At 34.5% G+C, this 25,002-nt stretch overlaps 1 protein-coding gene across 1 annotated transcript in view; it reads left to right on the top strand.

Annotated features, from left to right (window-relative positions):
• Positions 1–24,486, top strand: part of RNF19A (ring finger protein 19A, RBR E3 ubiquitin protein ligase) — a 30,256-nt gene extending 5,770 nt beyond the window's left edge. The window contains exons 2-9 of the mRNA XM_044668650.1: positions 6,478–6,686; positions 12,233–12,377; positions 13,096–13,258; positions 16,530–16,644; positions 17,041–17,202; positions 20,303–20,516; positions 22,002–22,145; positions 22,762–24,486. Of these exons, the coding sequence (XP_044524585.1) occupies positions 6,478–6,686; positions 12,233–12,377; positions 13,096–13,258; positions 16,530–16,644; positions 17,041–17,202; positions 20,303–20,516; positions 22,002–22,145; positions 22,762–23,443 (1,834 nt within the window). The 3' untranslated portion in view covers positions 23,444–24,486. The remainder of the gene's footprint in view (positions 1–6,477; positions 6,687–12,232; positions 12,378–13,095; positions 13,259–16,529; positions 16,645–17,040; positions 17,203–20,302; positions 20,517–22,001; positions 22,146–22,761) is intronic.
• Positions 24,487–25,002: the final 516 nt, after the last annotated feature.

The following is a 25,002-nucleotide window of genomic DNA, read 5'->3' as shown; positions in this document are numbered from 1 at the left end:
TAACATGTAGAAATAGGTTTGGATGACTATACATATATAAACTATCAAACTGCTTTCCTACTCAAGGGGAAGAAGAGAATTTGGAATTCAAAAAATTTTTTAATTTTAGAAACCCAGACTTTCTGCCTTAGAATTGACCCTTAAGTTTCAGTTCCAAGGCAGAAGAGTGGTAAGGTCTAGGCAGTTGGAGTTACTGCCCCAGGGTCACACAGCTAGGACATGTTTGAGGCCAGATTTGCTCCTAAGATGGCCTCTTATCTCCAGGCCTGGCTTTCCATTCACTTAACTACTACTACCTAGCTGCCCTTGAAACTCAAAAATTTTTAAAGTGAATGTTAAAAATTGCTTTTACATATAATTGGAGGGGGGGGCACTTAAAATCCAAATGCAATATGAGTCAGTCATGTGAAATGAGAGACAGAAAATGGAAGTGTTAAGTAGTTTTATTAATTTTTTTATTTTTACATTTTTTCCATGATTACATTATTCATGTTTTCTCCCTCTCCTCATCTCTCCCCTCTCCTGGAGTTAGCAAGCAATTCCATTGGGTTATACATCTATATATACCAATATGTGTGTGTGTGTGTATAAAATCACTTGAACCCATTTCCATATTATTATGTTAAGTAGTTTTAGAGAGGCATAGTTTTCAGAAATAGGGAGGGGATAATTCCATTGTTCTCTATCCTGATTAAATGATATCTGGAATTGTTCAGTTCTGGATAACTCCTCTTAGGAAAGACATTGATAAGTTGGAGAGCATCCTAAGAAATGTGAAGAGAATGGTGAAAGACCCAGAAATAGGAGAGAGTGTTGAAGTGAACACGTAAGAGTATCAGAGATGTTTAGATTGAAAAAGAGATTAATAGGGCAGCTAGGTGGCTCAGTGAATTGAGAGCCAGACCTGGAGAATAGGTCCTGGGTTCAAATCTAGCTGTAGATACTTCCTAACTGTGACCCTGAACAAGTCACATGTCCCCCACCCCCATTGTCTAGCCCTTATTGCTCTTCTAATCCTTGGAACCATTGCTTAGTATTGATTATAAGATGAAAGGTAATGGTTTGAGGGAGAGGGAGAGGACCTGATAGCTTTAAATTTTTTTAAGATTCCCCCATATTGAAAGGAGGTTAGATGTGTTCTTTCATCATTGTTACTGTCCATAGAGTTTTCTTGGTCAAGATACTGGGATCAATTGCCATTTCCTTCTCCAGCTGATTAAGGCAAACAAAAATTTAAGTGAATTGCCCAGGGTCACATAACTAGTAAGTGTCTGAGACTGGATTTGAACTCAGGTTTTCCTGATTCCAGGTCAAGCGCTCTATCCACTAGCCATCTAGCTGCCTCATAGACATGTTCTGCTTGATTCCAAAGGGCAGAACTAGAAGCAATATTTAAAAAGTAAAGGTTGGATAGTAGGAGAATAGCTTAATTATGAAAAGAAAAAGTGAAAAAAGGAACTAAACTACCATATTTAAATGTAACTTAATACTACAGGTAAAGGGAAATGGAGTAGTATGTAGGTTAAAGTCTGGGTAAGGACACTTTATTCTTTGAATTTAGGTTAAAATACCCATACCTTTATTTAGAAAAGTTGATGTAGAGTGGTACAGTGGAAGGAACACAGATTCTAGTCAGAAGACTTGGATTTGAATCCTGAAACTGCCATTTAAATCACTTATGTATCCTTAGAGAAGTCACATAAACCTCATTGATCCTCAGTTTCTTCATCTGGAAAATGAAGGGAAGGAAACACTTGACTAGATGGCTTCTGAGATCCCTTTCCAAATATGATTGATCCTATGATCATTCTAAGGAATGAGTCATGCATGAAATACATCTCAGAAACTGATGCCCTAATTTTTTATTTTGGCAGGGTGGGGAGATTTTATTTAAACCACCCTGAATTAATGAGGCCTTTCATAACTTCTGTTTCCAACTTCTAACTTGGCTTAGAGATTTTGAACCTGATCTTTTGTCTCATTCTTTTTTGGTGACTTCAGTTTTGAGGAAAATTAATGTTAAATTGTAATTATTTCTATAAGAAATTTAAGAAAATCTTGGGGTTTGAAGGTCAGCCAGCTTCCAAGCTAAAGTAATTTACTCCCAGGCCTCAAAGCATCTCACTGGGCTGGCTTTGGTGAGAGGTAGAGTGGAGGCCTACTCCTTATTTATCTGTAAAAAAACTCTTCTTACATAAGGGAAGTTGGTAAGGTGTAGCTATTGAGCTGAGCAATCATGTTGGAACTGATTTCAAGTATGGTGGTCCAGCCAGGTGGCAGAATGTGCTGGTGTCTTCTAGGTCCCAGCAAGGACACATCTCTCTTGTGATGAATAAGGAAGGAAGTCCACCTCCTCAATGCCTGTTTACCATCAGAGATGTTTTGTGATGTCCAGGGGAGGGACTGAATGGTTGGTGGAGAATGACTACTGACAAGATTAAGATATCTTGATGTCTTCAAATTAATAAATTTAAAATTAAGAAATATTGCCTGTCAAATATTGCCTGTTATAGTTGTAGGTAAATTATTAGTGATTCGAAGTTTACAATGTGCACTCCTCACAACTCTTATGTGGTAGGTAGTGAAAAATTCCATTTTGTTTAGGTTAGAAACTAAGGCCAATGCCACCTACGGCTTGAAACCCCAAGTCTTTTGACTAAATAAATGTGTTTCCATCACACTACTGATTGACTTATAGGGATGAGAGAGAAAGTTTGAAAGGTTTTTTAGAGACCATCTAGTCCAGAGACCTAATCTGGTCCAAATCCTCAACTACCTCTTTCCCCATTTCACTTTGAGCTGACACATGTTGCTTTAAATATTATTAATCTTATAGTAAGAAGAAACCTTGGACTTGGTGGTAATAAGAATGATACTACAGGTTTAGATACTAGAGAATGTATATTTTTAAAAATCCTAATAGCCTGTTAAACTGTTAAATACCAAGTATAGAAAGAATAGTTTTAAGTTTTCAGCACAAAGGTAGTGGTTTTGTAGACTGTCTTTTTTTGATATTTTACACAGAGCCTCTTTCATTTCAGAGAAAACTAGCAAACATAAATAAGACAAACCCATAAACCACAATCCTCATTGAATTGTATTTAACAATTCCAAGTCATCAGGAGTATTTTAGCAATTGGAAGAGGAAATTGTAGTCTCTACATTAATTAACTATATACTTTAATTTACCATAAAATTAGACCAAGCAAATATTACCAAAAGTCAAAGTACTTTTAATCAATTTTTTTTCTAAGCCAAAATAGAATTCTGATAAGAAAGTATGGTTTTTTAAAAAACTCCATTTCCTACCACTTACATGTTAAATAACTGATTTTTTTTAGTCATTTTTCTTCCACAAAGAAAAAATATTGTTTCTTTGTTTTTCAATTGTTTTGACTTAAATTTTTTTAATTTTACCAGTTACATGTAATAATTTTCATTTTAACTTTTCAGTGAATCTTGAGATGAATCTTCTTCCCCTGCCCCATCCCCAATCCCTTATTCTAAATGTTTTTTAAATATGTATTTCAATATGTAAATTTTTCAGTCTGTCATGTTAAATTACATATAAGTGTAATTTTAGGGAACTCCCTTGCTTTTTCATATTTTTACTATGAACAAGTATAGATTCCATCTATATATTCTATCCCCTCAGAAAAGAATGAGTATAGATATCTAGTTGTTCGAAACCTGCTAAAGAATAGGTAAGTAAGAAATAATAGACATCAGCTGAAGAATGAGATAGAACATTCCTTTTTTTTCCCTTCAAATAGAGGTGGGAGGAAGGAAGGATATTAAAACCAAACATATTAAAACCTCAAGGGACAATAATTCTTTAACATTGATGGTAAATATTTCTGTAGTGAGCTGAATCTATGGATTATTTTGCCATTTTCACATTTATGAATTAGATGATTTCTAATTTCTTTACATATAAAATAGAGAAGCTATATTTTTAAAAATAAGCATTAAATGTTATATACCAAATATACAATGAACAGCTTCCCCTGTTTAGCACAAGGATAGTACTTTTCTCCTTAATATTCTTTAAATTGTGAGGAATTAATTGAAATTTTAGGAAACTTTAAATTTAATTTGCCCGTTGATTTCTATCTATAACTTGAGTTATAGTGCCACAAAATAAATTAAGCTAGTCCCAGAATCTGGTTTTTAAAAAGAACATTTAGAATTCCTAACACTGTTCAAGAAGAAATCAAAGAGATATTGTTTTCTTCTATTTTGTCAGTCTTTGTTTTTGCAGGTCTCACATGAAACCTTTTCCAAAATATAGTCATCCATACTGTCAGTTCACAATAGATTTGCACATACACTAAAACTACAAATATATTTTAAATTTTACATACATGTAGATTTAATAAATATATAATTTTAATATTATAATGCTTCTCCCAGGAATTCCTTTTGACTTCGTAAGACTTGATTTCCATTACTAGCTAGAGCAGTGATGGCAAACCTTTTAGAGATTGAGTACCTAAACTGCATGAAGAGGGGAAGGGAAGTAGCTCCACCCTGTGTCCCTCCAGCTTTCTAGTAATGAACTCTGGTGAACTCTGTGCTGGGTTAATGGTGAGCATACCCACAGAGAGAGCTAGTTAATCTAAATATTCTTTAATTTCTAGGGTTTTTACATTTTTTATTTTTAGATCTAATGGACACTATAAAGCTAATTCCTACTGACATTCTTAATGTCTGCTCACCTTAACTGGAAGAGAAGGATCATCACCTAATTTTTTAAAGAGGATCTAGTCTGGTAGTCACAGACAGCTAGTTAGCAGAACTAGCAGAATCCAGTTATCAAGTTTTTTGAAGATTTTAACAAATATTGAACCAGAAAGTATGGCATCATCCTTTTTGGTATCAAGAAAATTGCCCTTGATTTCCAATAGATATTAATTGAAGTTGGAGTCTTTTAATTGGGTAACTCACCTTATAAATTTGTATTTTTAACCATCTAAAATTTGAGAACAAATTTGTTATTATTCAGTCATTTCAGTTGTGTCTATCCCTTTGGGACCCTATTTGGTTTTTTTGGGGGGTGGGGCAAAGATACTGGAGTAATTTTGATAATTCTTTTTCTACCTCATTTAAAGATGAGGAAACTAAAACAGAGTTAAATGACTTGCTTAGGGCCAGATAGTTAAGTATCTCAGGCCATATTTAAACTTAGATCATCCTGACTCCAGGCCCAGCTCTTTATCCATTATGTCACCTGGTTGCTGAGAGCAAATCAATAAATTGTCTAAATTGAATTGAAATTAGGGTTACCTCGGTATCTGTCCTGTTTGAAAATAAAGATAGTGAATTTAATTAGGGAAGAGGTGTCAATTGGTATTGGAGATAGGCAATGGGGGTCAAGTGACTTGCTCAGGGTCACACAGCTAGGAAGTGTCTGAGGTCAGATTTGAACCTAGGACCTCCCGTCTTTAGACCTGGCTCTCAATCCACTGAGCTACCCAGCTGCCCCAAGAATTAACATTTTTTAATAGTGTACTGATTCCTAAACCATCAGTTTATTAGGAGAGAATCACATTGACACTTATAAGAATCAATTGCAAAAATAAAATAAGCTTTTTAAAATTTATCGTTAAGAGTACTTTTACAGCATTTTCTTGAAAATGTCATGGAAAAGACATCGTTTTAACAGGTAAGGTAAAGGCTTAGAAAGCAATGAGCTTTTTCTTTTCAGGTTCACTTATTCAACATAACTTATTAAAGGAAATTTTCGTGTTTGTTAATGTGATAATCACAGATCATTTCTTACTACATTAATGGTACAGTTATAGAATCGATGTTGAAAAAAGACAAGCTTATTACTCTGGCTTCAAAAGGAATGGGATGGAGAGTAGAGTGGGAGGGTGAAGATGCCATAGTGGAAAGAGCCCTGGATTTAGAGTCAGATGTTGTGAGTTCAAATATTAGCTTTTCTATTTACCTGCTTTGTGCCCTTGAACCAAGTCACTTAACCTCTCTGAAATTTCGTTTCCTCATCTGTGTACAGGGGTATATGAGCTAAGCTAATCTCTAAGGTTCTTTCCAGATCTAAATCTGTGATCCCATATAGACCTGTAGGGTGTGATTGAAGGTAGCATTCATTTATCTTTCTTTTTTCTTTTAAACCCATACTTTCCATCTTAGAATCAGTATTGTATATTGATTCTGAGGCAGAAGAGTGGTAAGGGCTGAGCCATGGGGGTTAAGTGACTTATCCAGGGTCATACAACTAGGAAATATATGAGGCCATATTTGAACCCAGGACCTCCTGTCTCTGGGTCTGGCTCTCGTTTACTTTTCTTAATAATCATTTAACTTGAGCGTTTGTTTTGTGGACAGTTTGCTAAAAATGAAAATTGTTGCAGAAGTAAAACTGTAATTAGGTAATTTTTTTTTTAGTATTGTGAATTTATCTTGTATTAATGTATAATATATTTACCCATTTTGTCATCTTGATTCTTCAAGATATGCTGTGATAGCATTTGGCTGTGCCAGCTGTCCAAAATTAACTTGTGGACGTGAAGGCTGTGGAACAGAGTTCTGCTACCATTGTAAACAGATTTGGCATCCAAACCAGACCTGTGATGCTGCCCGACAGGAGAGAGCCCAGAGTTTACGTCTGAGAACAATACGTTCTTCTTCCATTAGTTATAGCCAAGAGTCTGGAGCAGCAGGTATTTATGCCCACTCATTATCTTTAAGATGTTTTAAAGATACATAATTAATATTTCAACAAAAAGCAATATAGTCCAAGAGATATGAATTCTCTGTTCCCCTTCTAAAGTTCAGATTGTTGTGATGTGGCATAGTATTTCTATCCTGGAAGAACTTGAGAAAATTTTTTGTGAGGAAATATTTCATTATTTAAGAGTTATGACTTTTTTTAATTTAAAAAATTGTTTTTTAAGAAATAAAGTCCCATGACAGTTTATATAATTGGTCATTAAGAAAATGGTCATAAAGTTGTAGTTATAGTTTATGTTGGTTTTTTGGTTAACAAAAGCACTATTTAATTGAGAGAGAGATTCTGAATCTGAATCATGTCTGAACATGACACTATTAGTTAACGAATTAATTTTTTAATAGAAGAATGTTTATTTTTATGTTTTTAAAAGGCCTAAATTGCATAAGAATGATTTTGCCTAACTTTTGAGGTACTTACTTCAGTACTTACAAATTTTACATATGTGTGTACATATTAATTTGCAGTTGTCTCATATACACTCAAGGATATTTAAGCATACTTTTAGGTTGAGAGTTTAAAAATTCAAACTCTTGTTTTCAAGTCATGATTATGAAATTTTTTTATGGGTCATATGTTAATGTATTTATCCTCCATGCCCAGTAAGAAAAACATTTTAACAAGCCACAGAATACCAAATTCAATTTCTCTGGCCCATTTTAATGTTTATCCTGCAGGGTTTTTTTAGGTGCTCATGTTACTTTAAACTCTTTTAACACTTTGATTAGGATTTCAATAAGGCAGTTTAAGGAGGAAAATAATTTTTACTTGTGCTTTGGGGGAATAGAAATCTTTAAAAGTGTTTTGGCTTCTTCTTGAACTGAAATGTAGAATGTAATACTTGTAATTTTATAATCATATGTACCCAGATATTTTTCATTATTTGTGAATTTGCTTTATTTATTCCCTTAATTTTAAAGTGTGATAAAACCTCAAAGTATTAATAAAAAATGAGAAACCTGAAAGAGTTGTTGAAAGAAAATGAACTTAAAACTATCTCTTTTAGGGATTGCTTGAGAAGTGACTTAATCTTCAGAACAGGATAGAATCCATCAGAAATAGTCATATAATTAAGGATTTAGAAGGAACTCAAATGGCCATTTAGTCCAATCAATATCTCTCTATCTCGCTCTCACTCTCTCTCTCTCTCTCGTTCTCTCACTCTCACACACACAAAGTAATAGAATTTTTATTGTTAGCAGAAACCACAATTTATATATCCAAGTGCATTGGCCCCCTGTAAAGTTGACATCTTAGAAATCTATATACTTATTTCAAAGCATTTCTAAAACTGTTCTTTTGAAATTACATTCAGAATTTATTTGGGGGGTAAGTATTGTCCTTGGAGACAAACTTCATCCTTCATGAATAAACTTAATTGTTAGAAATAAGCAGTAGTAACTTAGTGTCAAATCTGTTTAATAAAAACTGATTAAATTGAATGCACTAATTCCATGCCTTGGTTATAAAATAAGAACTGGCTTCCTTTTATGGCAAATCAGGTGAGCTTGAAGACAATTCCAAGAACTCATTAATTTTGAGAAATGACAGAATCATTTGAATAAACTTTTAAGGTAATAATTTTAAAAGATGTGATCATGCCACTCCCATATTCAAACTCTAGTACCTCTCATCACTTCCAGTTTCAAAAACACTCTACTCTATTTGGCATTCAAAGCTCTTAATAATCTAGATTTCGATCTTTGTTCTTAAAAGTTGGTAATTTGACTTTATACAAGTTATTTAGAAATAATTCTCAATATCAGTAACAAATCTTTTCCTGTCCCTCAAAATATAATCAATTTCTTTTTTGTGATTTTATTTGGCCTCAGCATGTCCAGTACTTATCATCTCTCTTTAAAAGAGAGTAGTCTTGATACTTAGATATTAGGTTATAAGCCTAAACCCTCTTACTCCTTAACCATATTTAATGACAAATTTGACCATCATACCCTCAGCCTACCTTTGCATTGAATTAAAGGAGTATATGCTGAATTAATTTTTTTTTTTAAACCCTTACCTTCCGTCTTAGAATCAATACTGTGTATTGGTTCCAAGGCAGAAGAATGGTATGGGCTAGGCAATGGGGGTTAAGTGACTTGCCCAGGGTGACATAGCCAGGCAGTGTCTGAGGTCAGATTTGAACCCAAGACCCTCCGTCTCTAGGCCTGACTCAATCTACTAAGCCATTCAGCTGCCCCCATGCTGATTTAATTTGAAGAATCATTTTGAATTAGTTCAAATCACACTGCTAGTTTGTGACAAGGCAAGTCACCGTCACCTTTCCCAATCCCCCCTCCCCCCCCCTTTTTTTTTGTGCATGGCTTAGTTTTCATCTCCACCCTAATGTCATATACTTGAAAACTTCAGTATCAATATCACTTCAACTCCCATGACCTGCAACTTAATACAGAAACTGTCCTAGCTTTGATCTCATCACAAATATTCTTCTTCCATCACTTAGAACTCTGCAATTCTTCTAGATTAACTAAAATCTCCTGTTCTTCTAATCTCTCTGTGTATCTCATTCCTTCTAGACCTCTTCATTTTTATTGCAACCTTCTGTCATTTTATACTTTCCTGCTTTCCCAGTATTGCTCTGACCTTCCTTCCCATCATGATCTTGGTTCAACTTTATTCAATTATCTACCCTCAAATTCTTTGCCTCCTTTTTCTACTGCTTCTCTTTTTAAACCTCAGTGTTAGAATACTTCCTATCATCTCTCTTGTTTCTACCCTTCTAATTGCTAAACCTTGCTGGAAGAAGTCACACAATTGTGCTGTTTGATTCCAGTATAGTTTTTTAATATCTTAACTGGATCTTTAATATCTTAACTGGATCTTTACTGCTATATAGTAATCATTTTTCTTTTCTGTGATTATCACACTTTGCACAATATATATTCTAAATCTAATCTTCTTTCCTCTAGTCACTGAGGCTGCACCCTGAATCCTTTCAGTTCTTTCTGTATGTGGATAGCATGTTTCATCATGAGACTTTAGGAATCCTGGTTGATCAGAGTTCGTTAAGTCTTTCAAAGTTGTTTATTTTTACAATATTGTCATTATTATATAAGCTGTTCTTTGCATCAGTTCACACAAGTCTTCCCAGGTTTTTCTAAAGCCATTTCAATTCAATACATTTTTATAAAGTACCTAATGTGTGCCAGACATTGCTAAACACTAGGGATTCAGAGAAGAAAAAGGCACAGACCCTTGGCCCTTTAGAAACTTGCAACCCAATGAAGGAAGACAACACAGCACACTTAAGGAAACTATAAAAAAGGGTTAGTGACCACCGGCACCCAGCTAAGAGGGCATACTGTTCCCTGGAATTGATTGCAAACAGAGTAGCTGATAGAAAAAGTAGTACCCAAGAAGGTTGGGAGCCCTTTGTAAAGCAGGACTTTGAAGAAAGGAATATTAAGTACTCTACCTTCCAAGGCGAAAGGCAACTGAAGATGAGTCAAGAAAAGAGTATCAAAACCTAAAGCATCCTTTGTGGTGATTTCATATAGCACAATAGTATACCATTACGTTTATATACTCTTAATTTATTTAGCCATTCCCCATTCGATGGGCATCCAATCCGTTTCCAATTCTTTACCACCACAAAAAGCGCTGCTATAATTATTTTTTTACATGGGGTCCTTTCTTTGATCTCTCTGGGATATATAGGCATCATAGTAGAATTGCTGGGTCAAAAGGTACACACAATTTAATACCTTTTAGGAAATAATTTCAAATAGTTCCAGAATGGTTAGACACAGCTTCACAGCTTAACCAATGGTACAATTAGAGTACTTGTTTTCCCAAAGCCCCTCCTACATTTTTCATTTTCCTTTTTTGTCATATTAGCTTCTCTAATGAGTGTGAGGTGGTACTTCAAAGTTTAATGACTTAGAAGCATTTTTTTATGTTATTGATAACTGATTTTTTCCTCTGAAAACAACCTATTCGTATACATTGATTTTTTATCAGTTCGGGAATGACCTTTTAAAAAAATTCAGCTCTTCTCTACACATCTTAGAAAACTTCTTTATTAGAAGAACTCACTGCAAAGATTTTTTGTGCTTAATTTAATCTTAAAACAACTCTGATGCTTATTGTACTGTTCATAATAACTGTTATTTCTCTTACATTTGCTGAGTAAAGAACCAACTCTGGAAAGACTTAAAGAATGGTATAGTTTGTCATCAGATTGGCTATGGGATAATGAGTTATTTTACCCTAACAACTTTTTTTTTTTAAACCCTTACCTTCCGTCTTAGAACCAATATTGTACTGTGTATTGGTTCTAAGGCAGAAGAGTGGTAAGGGCTAGGCAATGGGGGTTAAGTGACTTGCCCAGGGTCACACAGCTAGGAAGTGTCTGAGGCCAGATTTGAACCTAGGACCTCCTGTCTCTAGGCCTGGCTCTCAATCTACTGAGCCTCTCAGCTGCCCCCCTACCCTAACAACTTTTAAAGATGACCACCTCTTTGTGGTGGCAAAAATTTAGAAAATGAGGGGGTCCATTGATTGGGGAATGGTTGAACAAATTGTGATATCTGTTGGTGATGGAATACTACTGTGCTCAAAGGAATAATGAACTGGAGGAATTTCATGTGAACTGGAATGAACTCCAGGAATTGATGTAGAGTGAAAGGAGCAGAACCAGGAGAATGTTGTACACAGAGGCTGAAACACTGTGGTACAATAGAATATAATGGACTTCTTTACTAGCAGCAATGCAAGAATCCAGAGCAAGGCTGAAGGACTTATGAGAAAGAACAATATCCACATCCAGAGAAAGAATTGTGGGTGTAGAAACACAGAAGAAAAACATGATTGATCACATAGTTTGATAGGATTATGATTAGGGTTTTGATGTTAAAAGATCACTCTATTGCAAATAACATGGAATTAGGTTTTTAATAATGATACATGAATAACCCAGTGGAAGTGCTTGTCAGCTTTGGGAGGGGGGGAAAGAAGGGAGGAGAAGAATCATGAATCATGTTAACCATGAAAAAATTCTAAATAAAAAATTAAACATTAAATATTTCTGTACGTATAAAAAAAGATCTGTAAGTTATAGCTTATGGTCTACATTGTTTGGGGGAAGGGCCCATATCAATCAACAAAGTTTATTGAAGTAAGTTCTTAAGAAACCTTGCTTTCTTTATAGCCATCTCTAGGACTTACCATCATTTCTTTATCCCTGTCTTTTTTGCTCTTGGATTAATCATTCATCTTTTATTATATTTGTGTTTGAGGAATGTTTATTTGAAAAATCTTGTCTTTTAAGAAAGAGAAAAGGTACTTTATTACAAAATGATATTGGATAGTGCATCAATGGAAAGATTTAGGGGTATGAGTAATTCCGTTCAAATACTAATATTCTACTAGAAATTTTAACAAGAATGATTTTATTGTTATAAATTTAGTATACTTTTCATATCAGTAAATGTTTCTTCTAATTTTTTTCCTTAATAGCTGATGATATAAAACCATGTCCACGATGTGCTGCATATATAATAAAGATGAATGATGGAAGTTGCAATCACATGACATGTGCTGTCTGTGGTTGTGAATTTTGTTGGCTATGTATGAAAGAGATCTCAGATTTACATTATTTAAGGTAAGTTTAAGGTTATAGTTATATATAATTTTTTATTGATTGATTTTTCTCTGATTCAATAAATGCAGGGATAAACCTTTTTTTGAGTAGCATTAATAACTAGTAAAATTTCTGGGAAGAATATATTTTTTAATAGAAGTAGTACTGCAGAGTGCTAGCCAGAAAGACAGGTAGACCTGGGTTCACATCTGTCTTCTGGTACTTACTGGAGTGTGACCACTGGCATTTACTAATCATGGACAAATCTTTAAGACTGAAAATTGTAAATAAGAATTTTGAAAAAAATCACAAAGTCCCTACCCTATGATTCAATTAGGTCTGAAAAGTCTTTTTTAAACATTTTTGTATGCAAATTACAACTGCCCACAAAGAGGGTATAACATGAATATGTTTAAATATGTGAATATTGAAGGATTACTTTACTTCCTTGTGTAATAACTAAAGGTTTTTTGGATAGTTGCATACTAAGGATCAATTTCATAGCCTTCCTTCCCCCCCACCCTAAAAAAGATAGCTTATTGATATTTTCTTTGTGGTAACTTGTGGTTACACAAACTAATTTTTTGTTTTAGAAAATCTTTAGGTTGTACAAAGAAAAACAAAACTTTTAAGGGAAAAATTTTGTAACTTGTCTGATAGTCATTGCGTATAATCTTCTCTGATAATTATTAATGGTTTTCAAATTAGTGTTGGTTTATTTTTACATTCTTTTCATTAGCCCATCAGGATGTACTTTTTGGGGAAAGAAACCTTGGAGCCGCAAGAAGAAAATACTATGGCAGCTAGGAACACTCGTTGGTGCTCCTGTAGGAATTGCTTTAATAGCTGGCATTGCTATTCCTGCAATGATTATTGGAATCCCTGTGTATGTTGGACGTAAGGTAAAATACACAATTGTTTATTAGATGTGTTGCTGATACAATAACTTTGTCTTTAAAATGGAGCCTCTGTAAATTGGTAGTATGTAGAGTTTTTCCTTTCTGAGCCTCGGTTTTCTCATCTGTGAAAAATGAGGGAGTTGGATTCACTTAGTGATATCTAATATCCCTTCTATAGCTCAAAATTAAAAATCCTGTGATCTATGTGTAAGGCTCCGTGCTGGGTTCTGGGAAACAAAAACAAAAATAAAACAATTCTGCCTTCAAAAATTCACATTCTAATGGGGAGCATAGCAAGTATACAAATGTAGTACAAATGGTTTTTGGGTTTTTTTTAGTCATTCAGTAAACATTTATAAAGCACCTACTGCATGCCAGGAACTGTGCTAAGCACTGTAGATATAAAGAAAAGCAAATGACAGTTCCTTCCTTAAAAAGCTCACAGTCTAATGAAGGAACCCATCACTTAAAAGAAGGGTAAAGGGAGGGATAAGGAAGTCCATGCAGCATCTGGGAGGAGCTCTCTGATGTCTGCCTTCTCCAGTTAGAGGGAAGGAGCAGCTCTAGGGCCAAGGGGAAGATGAGGAGGTATGGTTTAAGAATTAATGTGATTTTGCTGGATAATGAGTTTCTGGAAATAATGATGAAGTCTACGAGAGCAGCCAGGTAGGAAACCATATTTCATATGGTCTTTTTATCACAAGCATTAGCATATGAAAATTATAACTAGTTCTCTCTCTCTCTCTCTCTCTCTCTCTCTCTCTCTCTCTCTCTCTCTCTTTCTCTCCTCCTAGCCCAGGTAAATTTTAAGACTTGTGTAATTTTTAAATGGTTGTTGTGGCCTAAAGTGTTAGGTAAACCCTATTACAGAACTGGTAGAGCATGGCCATGAAACCTCAGTGTGAGTCATCAGTATGATACAGCAACCCAAAGGCTAATGTAGTCTTGGGGACTGCAATTAGCCAGCCTTTCAGGCGGCATTAAGAAGCATAGTTGCCTGGCATAAGGAGAAATCACAGTTCTTTGTACTGGTCACACTACATCTGGAATTTTATTCAGTTTACTGGTGGTAAATTGGGGAGCAATATATAGTAGAATAGCAAAGGACTCTTAGTTTATCCTCATCTAAAGACTGGTTAAAGAATTTGTGATTCTGTAGTGTAGACAAAAGGAGACTCATGGATTGCTTAATAGCTATCTTCCAGTATGTGAAGGACCAAAAAAAGTTTGGGAACCACTGAACTAAAATAATCTCCCTTGGTCTGTATAGTGCTTGACTGTCAAGATTACTTCTTATGCTGTTCTCTTACTGAGTTTATTGTCCTCATAGTCTTTTTCATGTAGACTGTTATTACCTCTTTAAACCCAAGAGTAGATGTTTATATTTATCCTTGTTAATTTTACTGTTGTTAGATTGGGCCCATTATTCTAGACTGTCAAAGGGTTTTTTGGTTTGTTTATTTTAGATCCTTCCCTGTTTCAGTTCATGCTGTGCATAAATTTGTGTCATGACTAGTCTTTTTTTATTTTTGACACTTTTATTTTTTGTTCTGTAATCAATATTGCATATTGGTCCCAAGGCAGAAGAGCAGTAAGGGCTAGGCATTTGGGATTAAGTGACTTGTTGAGGCTCTCAACTAGGAAATGTCTGCCACTTAGCTGCCCCCAGTTCTAGTCTTCTATAAGAATGTTGAACAAAATAAAAATATTCCAAGCGGTTCATTAATTATTAGTTCCTGAGTTATCGTTCATCCAGTTCAAAATCCACCTTAATTGTATTGCCATCTGGCTTATTTTTTCTAATTTGTCCCAAAGAATATCTTAAAAAATTTTGTCAGATGCTTTGCCAAAATGGCTTGATAAAACTAGGCTGGTACATAGTGAGCACCGAATACCTTTTTGAGTATTCACAAACCCATTTAAAATTCTACCAGGAATTCCATTTTATCTTAGTTCAACAAACAACCTAATACATATCTGATGTGTAAAGCATGATACTCTGCACAAATCCTTGTTCCATATCAGGAGCTTACAATCTATTGAGAAGGAGAGCAAGAAGGGCAAGTACACAAATAATCATGATAGAAAGAAGAATGAGGTGGGTACAGAGGAGGATATGTAAACACTGTACTGTGAACATTGAGGATCACTTTCATTTGCAGGGATCAGGGATAGCTTTTCATGGAAGAGATAGAATTGAAGTTTAGCCTTGGAAGAGAGTAATTTCAGTAGAGATTAGTGTAGCAAGGAAAGAGAAATTCTTGGGATGAAAAAGCATCTTTTTTTCAGTATTAAAAATTGCAGAGAAATCAAGAAGAATAAGAACAAAAAAAAGAACTATATTTGACTTTGTAATGAAGTCATTAGTTGCTTTGGGAAAAAACAACTGAATCAATGAGGGGTTGGCAAACACATCAAAAGGGGTGCTGAGTGAAAAAATGGTGAGGAAGTAGAGGTAAGGAGTGTAAACTAGTATTTCTAAGAGTTTGGCATCAAAGAGAGAAGAGGATGACATTGATAATGAGGTGGCAGCCAAAGGTAGCTTTTTAAATGGATTATGAATAATAAAACATTTATAATGGTGCTTTATGGTTTGAACAGCACTTGTATATAGGTTATTTCATTTTATTCTGACAACAGCCCGGTCAGGTAGACACAATAGGTATTATTATCCACATTTTTACAGATGAGCACATAGAGGCTCACTTAATAAATGACTTACCTAGTCACATAGGTAATAAAAGTATTTGAGCCAGGATTCAACTTCTGATCTTTTTATCTCTGAGTTCATTATGCATTGTCACCAACTCAAGAAGATTCGATTATGTTTATAGGGGCCAAATAGAAGTTCATCATCATTTATTCCAGCTTTGTTTTTCACAGTGTTTGCTGGCTACCTGGCTAAAGTAATATAATCCTTAAATAGTTATATGGTTCACTTTTCATTAGAGTTTGTTGGGGGGAAAAAGTACCTAGGACCAAATTACATGGCTGTGTCAGAGGAGATAAGGAGCATGGACTAGTATAAGATAAGTAAATAACAAATAAGTCAGTTTTATAAATTATTTTTTCTGTAAAACATTAATTAAGGCCAAATTAAACATTTGTGAAAATGCCAAAAGAGCTTTGATTTTGCTATATATTAGACATTCTTTTTTTTGTTGTTATAAAAATGAGAAAATGTTTTTAACTTTTAAAACAAATTTAGGCCTAGTTCATCTACAAAAAATATATAATATATCTTTTCTCAAACCATTTCTCCTTTCTACTCAAGATTCATAATCGGTATGAAGGCAAGGATATTTCAAAGCACAAACGGAATTTGGCCATAGCTGGTGGTGTAACTTTGTCTGTAATAGTATCTCCAGTCGTAGCAGCAGTTACTGTAGGTAAGCAAATATTGGACATCTTCAGGTACTTCAAACTTCCTTTTCCTTAAAGTTTTGAGGAAATTATAAAAAGGCATTTAAAAGTTAATACTAAATATGAAAGTTTCAATTTGAAAAGTGTAAAATATGCCTTTGCATAAAAGTTAATAATTTGCGTGTTAAAAAAATGCTTACTTTTTCCTATTTAGTTGTGTAGTTTAGAGACTGGAACCCTAACTCCAGTGCAGATCATTAAAGTTTTAGAAATTATTTTTTTTTATACATATCCATGTTTGAATTCTGGCACTTTTAATTTGTACTCATCATCTCTTTAAAATGCTTTCCAAATCTCATTTTTTCAGTGGTTTACTTTTTGGTTCATAATGGCATTTAATTTAAATTCTCTCTTTTTTTAAGGCATTGGTGTTCCTATTATGTTGGCTTATGTTTATGGAGTCGTTCCAATATCTCTCTGTCGAAGTGGAGGTTGTGGAGTGTCAGCAGGCAATGGAAAGGGAGTCAGGATTGAATTTGATGATGAAAATGATATAAATATTGGTGGAACGAATATAGCAGTAGGTAAGCCTCTTAACCAAAGGAATCATATTTGTTCAGTCATTTCCGACTCTTTGGGACCCCACTTGGGGTTTTCTTGGCAAAGATACTGGAGTGGCTTGCCATTTCCTTCTCCAGCTCATTTTACAAATGAGGAAACTGGGGCAAACAAGGTTAAGTGCCTTGCCCAAGGTCACACAGCTAGTAGGTATGGGTGGCCAGATTTGAACTCAGGAAGATGAGTCTTCCTGACTCCAGACCTGGCATTCCAGCTGCCCCAAGTATAATTTACCTGACAGCAAATTAACATGAAAGTGATCAAGTATGACCTAGAGTCATAAAATGTGGATTTGAATCCTGGCTTTGCCATTTACTTTCCCCTTTGACTATAGACAAGGTACTTAACCTTTGAGCATTGATTTTCTCATCTGTAAAATCTGGAGGATTGAACAAAATGAACTCAAAGATCTCTTTCAGCTCTAAATCTGAGATTCTGTAATCATAAATGATAGACTCCTACTGCCTCCTGTATTTATTTGGACTGATATGAATTCAGGCCTGTTTTATAAGTAGAAATAAGTTAAAAATAAAATCTTCTCTTAGGAAAGGGGCATGCAATGTAGCCCAGGCTTGAATCACCTTCTAGGCTTCTATATTCAATTCACCAGGCATTTATTAAACACCAAGAATATGCCAGGTTCAAGGATAAAAAGACAAAAACATGACAGCTTCTTGCCTCAAGGAACTTAATATTCAACTACATATCACATCTCACACTGACATATTGAATTTGTACTTCATTAGAAATCCCAAGGTCTTTTCCAGATCAACTATTACCCAGCTATGCCTTCCTCCATCTTGTATCTTTAAAGTTGCTTTTTTAAACTCATCCTATTAAATTCCATCTTAATAGATTCAGTCCAATGTTCTGTCCTATCAAGATATTTCTGAATCTTGACCATCATTGTCTAGTGTGGGAATCGTTTCTTCCAGCTTTGTATTAACTGCATCTCTTTTAAGCATTCTATCTTATTATTTATCAAAATCATTAATAAAAATATTAGTAACTATTGTATAGGTCTACCCATTCAGACATCTTCAAACCTACATAATTACATTGTCATTGATTCCACATATCTACCTTTTTTTTTTTTTTTTTTTTTCCTTTTAGAATCCTTCCCCTCTGTCTTAGTATGAGTTCTAAGACAGAAGAAGCAGAAAGGGCTAGGCAGTTGGGGTTAAGTGACTTGCTGAGGGTCATACAGCTAGGAAGTGTCTGAGGCCAGATTTGAACCCAAATTGTCCTCTCCACATTTTTTCAAAGAGCAGTGTGAGGAACTTATCAAATTCTTCTGTTCTTCTAGTTTAGTGGCAGTATCAAAAAAAGGAAGCAAGATTAATGTGGTATGACCTTGATGAAACCATTTTGTTTTTTTTGTGATCACTATTTCTTTTTCTAGGGTTTCACTAATCTTTTTAGTAATATGTTTCAAATTTTGCTAAGAATAGAAGTTAGACTTATTGGCCCAAAGTTTGAATTCTTTGTCCTGAATTTTTTTTTTAAGGGCAACATTAACCCTTCTCCAATCTTTTGATACTTCTGTTCCACAGTCATTGGCCCAACAATCATATGTATTACTTCTTTCAGGCCTGAGAATGTAGTTAATAGTGGGCAGGTGATCTGAATTCCTCAGGGACAACTAAATTCTCTTATCTCCACACTTATCTTGGGTATCCCTCCCTATTTGTTCTATCCTTTCCAGTTTATACTAATCAAAAACACAGAAGCAAAATAAGATTCTATCAGTTCTCTCCATGGTCAATTATTGCTCATCTATATCACTGACTTTTTCTTCAGACTTCATGATCCTTGGCATTTCTGCAGCATTTAAAACTGTAAATTTCTACTGCTTTGATCCTCTCTCATCCTTTGGCTTTTGTGACACTTCTTTTCTTACTACTTATGGTTCTATTTCTACTTTTCTGACCTTTTCTTGGTTTTCTGAAGTGCTTTCTCTTCCCTCTATTCTCATGCTTTCCTTTGCTCTTACTCTCTCATGTAAGCCTTCTCTCTTCACAATCAAATCTGCTACTTCAGTGGGGTGTTCCCCAGGGTATGCATGACTCACAAATCTATCTCCAGCTGCTCATCCTCTCACTTTGAGGTCCAGTCTCACACCAAATTATAATACTTTACATATGAATACATTTCCTGAATGTGAGTGATAATCTATACTTTGATCTCTTGCTATTGCCTTCAACCAAACTAACCTTCTGCCCCATAAAACCTGACACTTTGTTGTTTTTAATAGCACAGCCATTTCTCCTAATCACCCAGACTAAAAATGTCAGTCATATTTCAATCTTCCTTCTCTTCCTCTGTCCAGTAATTTCCTAAATCCTGTCATTTGTGTCTCTTTAGTTTCCTGGCATCAATGGCTATGCCTATGACTCGACTGCATAACCTCAGAATAACAATAAATTGGCCAAATAAAGTAAAAGAACAAATAATAAAAAATGGGAAAGAAATCTAAACCGGAGAACTCTATCACAGAAAAGCAAGTGGAGAATCTGAAGAAATATAATTGAGATCCTTTTAAAATGAATTAATACTGTGGGATAAAATAAATAGAGGAGAAATCTCTTTAATAGCAGGAAAGTATAATACTATAAATATTGACACCCCCCTCCAGAAGAAATGATAAGAACTTTTCAGGGAGGTTTTTAAAAGCTAAGGAAGAGAATTGAAAAACAAAAAGGATAGAAATTAGGTCTTTAAAAGAAAACTTTACCATTCTTCCTTTACAAATTAATTAACTTACTATCAGGTATAGTGTATCTATAAACATGTGCTTCATGTAGACATGAATTTCTTAAAAAGAAGTTGAAAGAAATAAAACTTTTCATTTGGATTTAAGCCAGTTAGGACTTTTGAGAGAGTCAAATCCCATCTTGTGACATTTTCTTGATTATATGTTAAGTAAGTAAATGTTCATTAGTTGTGCTGTTCATATAAGCATTTTATCTGCCTCCATCTATCTTACTTTGGAATTTTATTTTTAACTTGAAATTTTCAGAAGTAATCATTAAACTCATTTCAGGTTTTTGAAATGTTTTTATTTAGATGCAACTTCAGTAGCAGAAGCACGCCACAACCCTAGCATAGGAGAAGGCAGTGTTGGTGGGCTAACTGGTAGTTTGAGTGCAAGTGGAAGCCACATGGATCGAATAGGAGTCATTCGAGACAACTTGAGTGAAACAGCCAGCACCATGGCACTAGCTGGAGCTAGTATAACAGGGAGTCTATCAGGAAGTACAATGGTCAACTGTTTTAACCGGTAAGAAATGTTGTCTACTCTTTGATAACTTTGTAAATGATTAAGCTGGTCGTGAAATCATTAGAACTTAAGGCATTATCATTAAAAATTATCTCATCAAATTGAACCTCCCTTCAACCTACAGGTTCTAATTTGCTAACAACATAATTCCCAATAGATTATTTTGATAAAAGTTTTTAGAAAATGACACTAATTGAAAAAACTCATCAAGATTGTGATCCGACCTTTTCATAGATAAGAGAAAAATAATACTGTTTTTGTACTCTAAATCATAGCCATAAAAGCTAGAAATATAAAGCATAATATGCTGCCAGTTTCTAAGTTAATACTGGATACCTGACACTGAACTAGCCATTTTATATTGTGTCTTCATTCTTAGTGATTGAGTGAATATCACAGACTAACTGAAATATCAAAATATGAAAAATTTTCTAGCTATTTTCTCTTTGATTATATATGGCTAATTCATTATTCATTGCTTGTGAGCTTGCCAGGATTTATTAGTTATAATCACATGTAAATTTACCTTTTAAATAGGAGTGTTATGAGAATTAAAAGATAATATAGAATAAGTCAGAGTTCTTGCTTTTAAATACAAACATTTCTTGCTGTAGTATATATCACTTGGACCTTGACATCTCATTTGTAAAATACATATATTCACTTGGTCACTTTTAGCATAGGATATTTGGGCTCATTATTTCTACAAAATATTTTTATTCAAAATTGGTTAGAAATGGAATTACTTTGAAATAGAAAGGTGATAAGATTCTAAGTCTGAAAATGAGAATAGGCTAAGTTAAAATTTTGTTAAGATTTATTTCATGTTACTATAAGTGACTGTCCTGCTCAGCTATTTAGTTTATTATCACCACCAAGTCTGAACTGATAATACAATAAGTAAACAAAAAGAATACCCTTTTTAAACCAGAACTTTGGAAACTTAAGTTGGTAGTTATTTCTGTCGTAACCATTCTCATTGTCATGGCTGAATATTTTTCTTTCAAAAAAGAGTTACTAATAAGCAAAACCAGGAAAGTGTAGTAACAGCAGTGATGAACTATGATAGATTCAGCTACTCTCAGTAATACAATGACCCAGGACAATTCTGAGGGACTTAGGAAGACAAAGAATGCTCTCCACCTCCAAAAGAAGAACTGTTGGAGTAAGAATATAGTAAAAAGCATTTGTTTATTTGAGTTTATGTTTTGGGGTTTTGGTTTTTTTATAAGATTACTCACTTACAAAAAATGAACAATATGGAAATACATTTCGCGTGTTAATACATGTATAACCCAGATCAAATTGCCTATCAGCACCAGAAAGGGATATAATTTGGGAAAACTTATGTGGAAATTTGTTATTACATGTAATTGGTTAAAAAAATTTTTTTAAGTTACTAATTCTTAACCACATTATAGTAGTGCTAATATTGCATTTAATTTTGAAATTTTCTTGTTTGTATTTTTTTCCCACCTCCCCAAGGTTGGAAGTACAAGCAGATGTACAGAAAGAACGGTACAGTCTAAGTGGAGAATCTGGCACTGTCAGTTTGGGAACAGTTAGTGACAATGCCAGTACCAAAGCAATGGCAGGGTCTATCCTGAATTCCTACATCCCACTGGACAAGTAAGAAAATTTTACTTAAAATTAAGAAAAATGAATTTATTTCATTAATTTTAAAGAACTAACTCACATGATCATTTTTTGATAGTGATTCTGATCAGCAAATTTCTCTCTTTGGAATAGAAATAATATGAAATTATATAATAAATTGCCCAAGGAAAAATATTTAATTATAAAAGGAGTATAATGACAAGGGAACAAAATTTTTATTTAATTTTAAAATAGAAACAATTGTTCTCCAGTCTTGGTAACGTTGATTTGGAGTGGGGTTTGGAAAATGAAAGGTCTTATTTAAAGGCCACAGAAGGGGACTTAAAATGGGTTGAAAATAACTTTCCCTACCATATTCAATTTTAAAAGGAATCCTTCATTCATTTGGATCAGTAGCTTTTATAATACCTTTGAAAAAAAATTTTTTTAACACTAGACCTTTGGTATCAGCTGAATAAAAATAATAAAAGTATAAAGCTCATTATGGTTTAACTTTTGTGTTGAATCTAAGCATTTATTGTACTGAAGTGATTTTTAGTAGAATAAGATTTTATAGCTAATTTATTGAAACTAATTTCTCTTAGTCTTAAGTCAGATGTTTATATGCATCATAAATTTTATATTTCAGAGAAGGCAACAGCATGGAGGTACAAGTCGATATTGAATCAAAACCAGCCAAATTTCGACACAATAGTGGAAGCAGTAGTGTGGAGGATGGAAGTAGTGCTCTTGGTCGAGGTCATGCTGGTGGTTCATCTGGTGGCACGTCAGAAGGTAAAGCCAGTGCCTCCAAGTGGTCCAAAGAAACAGCAAGCAAAAAACCTAAAAATAAACTGAGGAAAAAAAGTAGCATGAAGATAAATGAGACCAGAGAGGACATGGATGCACAACTATTAGAGCAACAGAGCACGAACTCCAGTGAATTTGACTCACCATCTCTCAGCGATAGCATTCCATCTGTAGCCGACTCCCACTCAAGTCATTTCTCTGAATTTAGCTGCTCTGACTTGGAAAGCATGAAAACTTCCTGTAGTCATGGCTCCAATGATTATCACACACGTTTTGCTACTGTTAGCATTCTTCCTGAAGTAGAAAATGACCGCCTGGAAAACTCTCCCCATTCAAGTGGCATTCCTGTGCTAACTACCCCTGCTGAAGTTCCACCATTGAGTTATATTGCTGAAGAGCGTGGGAGCTGTGTGACAACAGCCAGTGTAGATCTCTGTTTTGGTGAGGGAGTAAAGGAAACAAATAACAATGATTCACAACAGGTTATGGAATTAAATACTACAATTCAGACTGAAATTTAGACCTTTAAGTGCTGCAAGATATATACCACTGAACAGCCCTGTCTGGAGCTGGTTGAACTACCTGTGACTACTGTAAGTTTCAAGTTACCAGCAGAAGCCAGGTTTCATAATAATGATGCAATCATATTTTATATGTAACAAGGCAAAATGCTTCATGTGGATCTTAGTTACCAAACTCTTATGAAGTGAAGTGAAGCTTTAAATGTACTTTACAACAGGACAATAAACCATAAGATCAAAGCTGATGTTTTGTGTGTTTGCCACAAAACTTTGCTTTAAAATACATACTTGTGTATTCAGATAGAAATTTGGCTTAATTTATAATGGATATATGAAATACTAATGTAATCCTTCAACATTCTCATGAAAACTTGAGACTTTCTGATAAATGGGTAGTGGCAATTTATGAAAACCACTAAGGGAAACTGTTTAAAAGAAACAGGAGTCTCCCATGATCCTTGCAGGTAATTCTACAATAGCCGATGTCCTTTATAACATTTCTACTCATAACTGGGCACAAATTTTTCCCCTCTATCTGGGGTGAATCATATGCAATGTGGATATACAAAGCTTAATGCAGCCCATTTACTACTGTTTGGATACTTGTACACTTTGAGCAATGTTATGGCAATTTTTGCACAACTTTGAAATAGAGAAACATGGTACGTGGTATATCTTGTATAATGTTTATATCACTTTACTAGAAAGCTGTAATGGTAATTAAGTAGACAGACAGCAACAGATAATGATAAGATATATACAAAATGTAAAATAAGACTCCATTGGTTTATAAGCATTTTAAAGAAACAGTTACTTTTTTTCATCAAGGGGAAGAATGTGCCCCACTGATTCTTGGTGCCTTTGGAATAGACTGGGTTTTAAGTGCCTGGTTGTTTGAGGATTTTACTGTGTTATTTCCTAGAACATCCTCTGTGGCCACCTAGGATTAGAACTAAAAACTGCAGATCACAAAATGATCGTGGTAGAGAGGGAAACACGTAATTTTTATTGATGATGATGATGATGATAATGATGATGATGATGATGATGATGATGATGATGATGATGATGATGATGATGATGATGATGATGATGATGATGATGATGATGATGATGATGATGATGATGATGATGATGATGATGATGATGATGATGATGAAGAAGAAAAAGTATTAGCCGACCAAAGACTCACTCAGGCTTCAGTGGACAGCTTTTACAAAATAGCAGTTTGCAAAACGCATGCCCATCTCCTATCATTGAATTAAAGCACAGTGCAGTGCTTGCAAAGGTATAAAAAAACCAGTTCCCAATATTGTCAGCTTTATTACTTTTAACTTTTGCTCACAAAAGAAGTTGACATTGGCCTAAGTGCCTATGTTGTTAACTCTTCTGTCTAGTTCACTAAAATGCAAAGCAAAAGACTGAAAAAAAAATGAAGTAAAAATGTTCCATCTTCTTTGTTTCATGTAAGTATTGCCATTATGGTGCTACCGAGAGTTTTGGTTTGGTAAAAAGAAAACCGCCATGGGCTGCAGTCCTCTTCCATGACTCTTCCTTAC

This window comes from Gracilinanus agilis, chromosome 1 (assembly GCF_016433145.1).
Source record: "Gracilinanus agilis isolate LMUSP501 chromosome 1, AgileGrace, whole genome shotgun sequence".
NCBI lineage: Eukaryota > Metazoa > Chordata > Mammalia > Didelphimorphia > Didelphidae > Gracilinanus > Gracilinanus agilis.
Note: the sequence above shows the minus strand (reverse complement) of the source record. Positions and strands in the feature narration are given on the sequence as shown.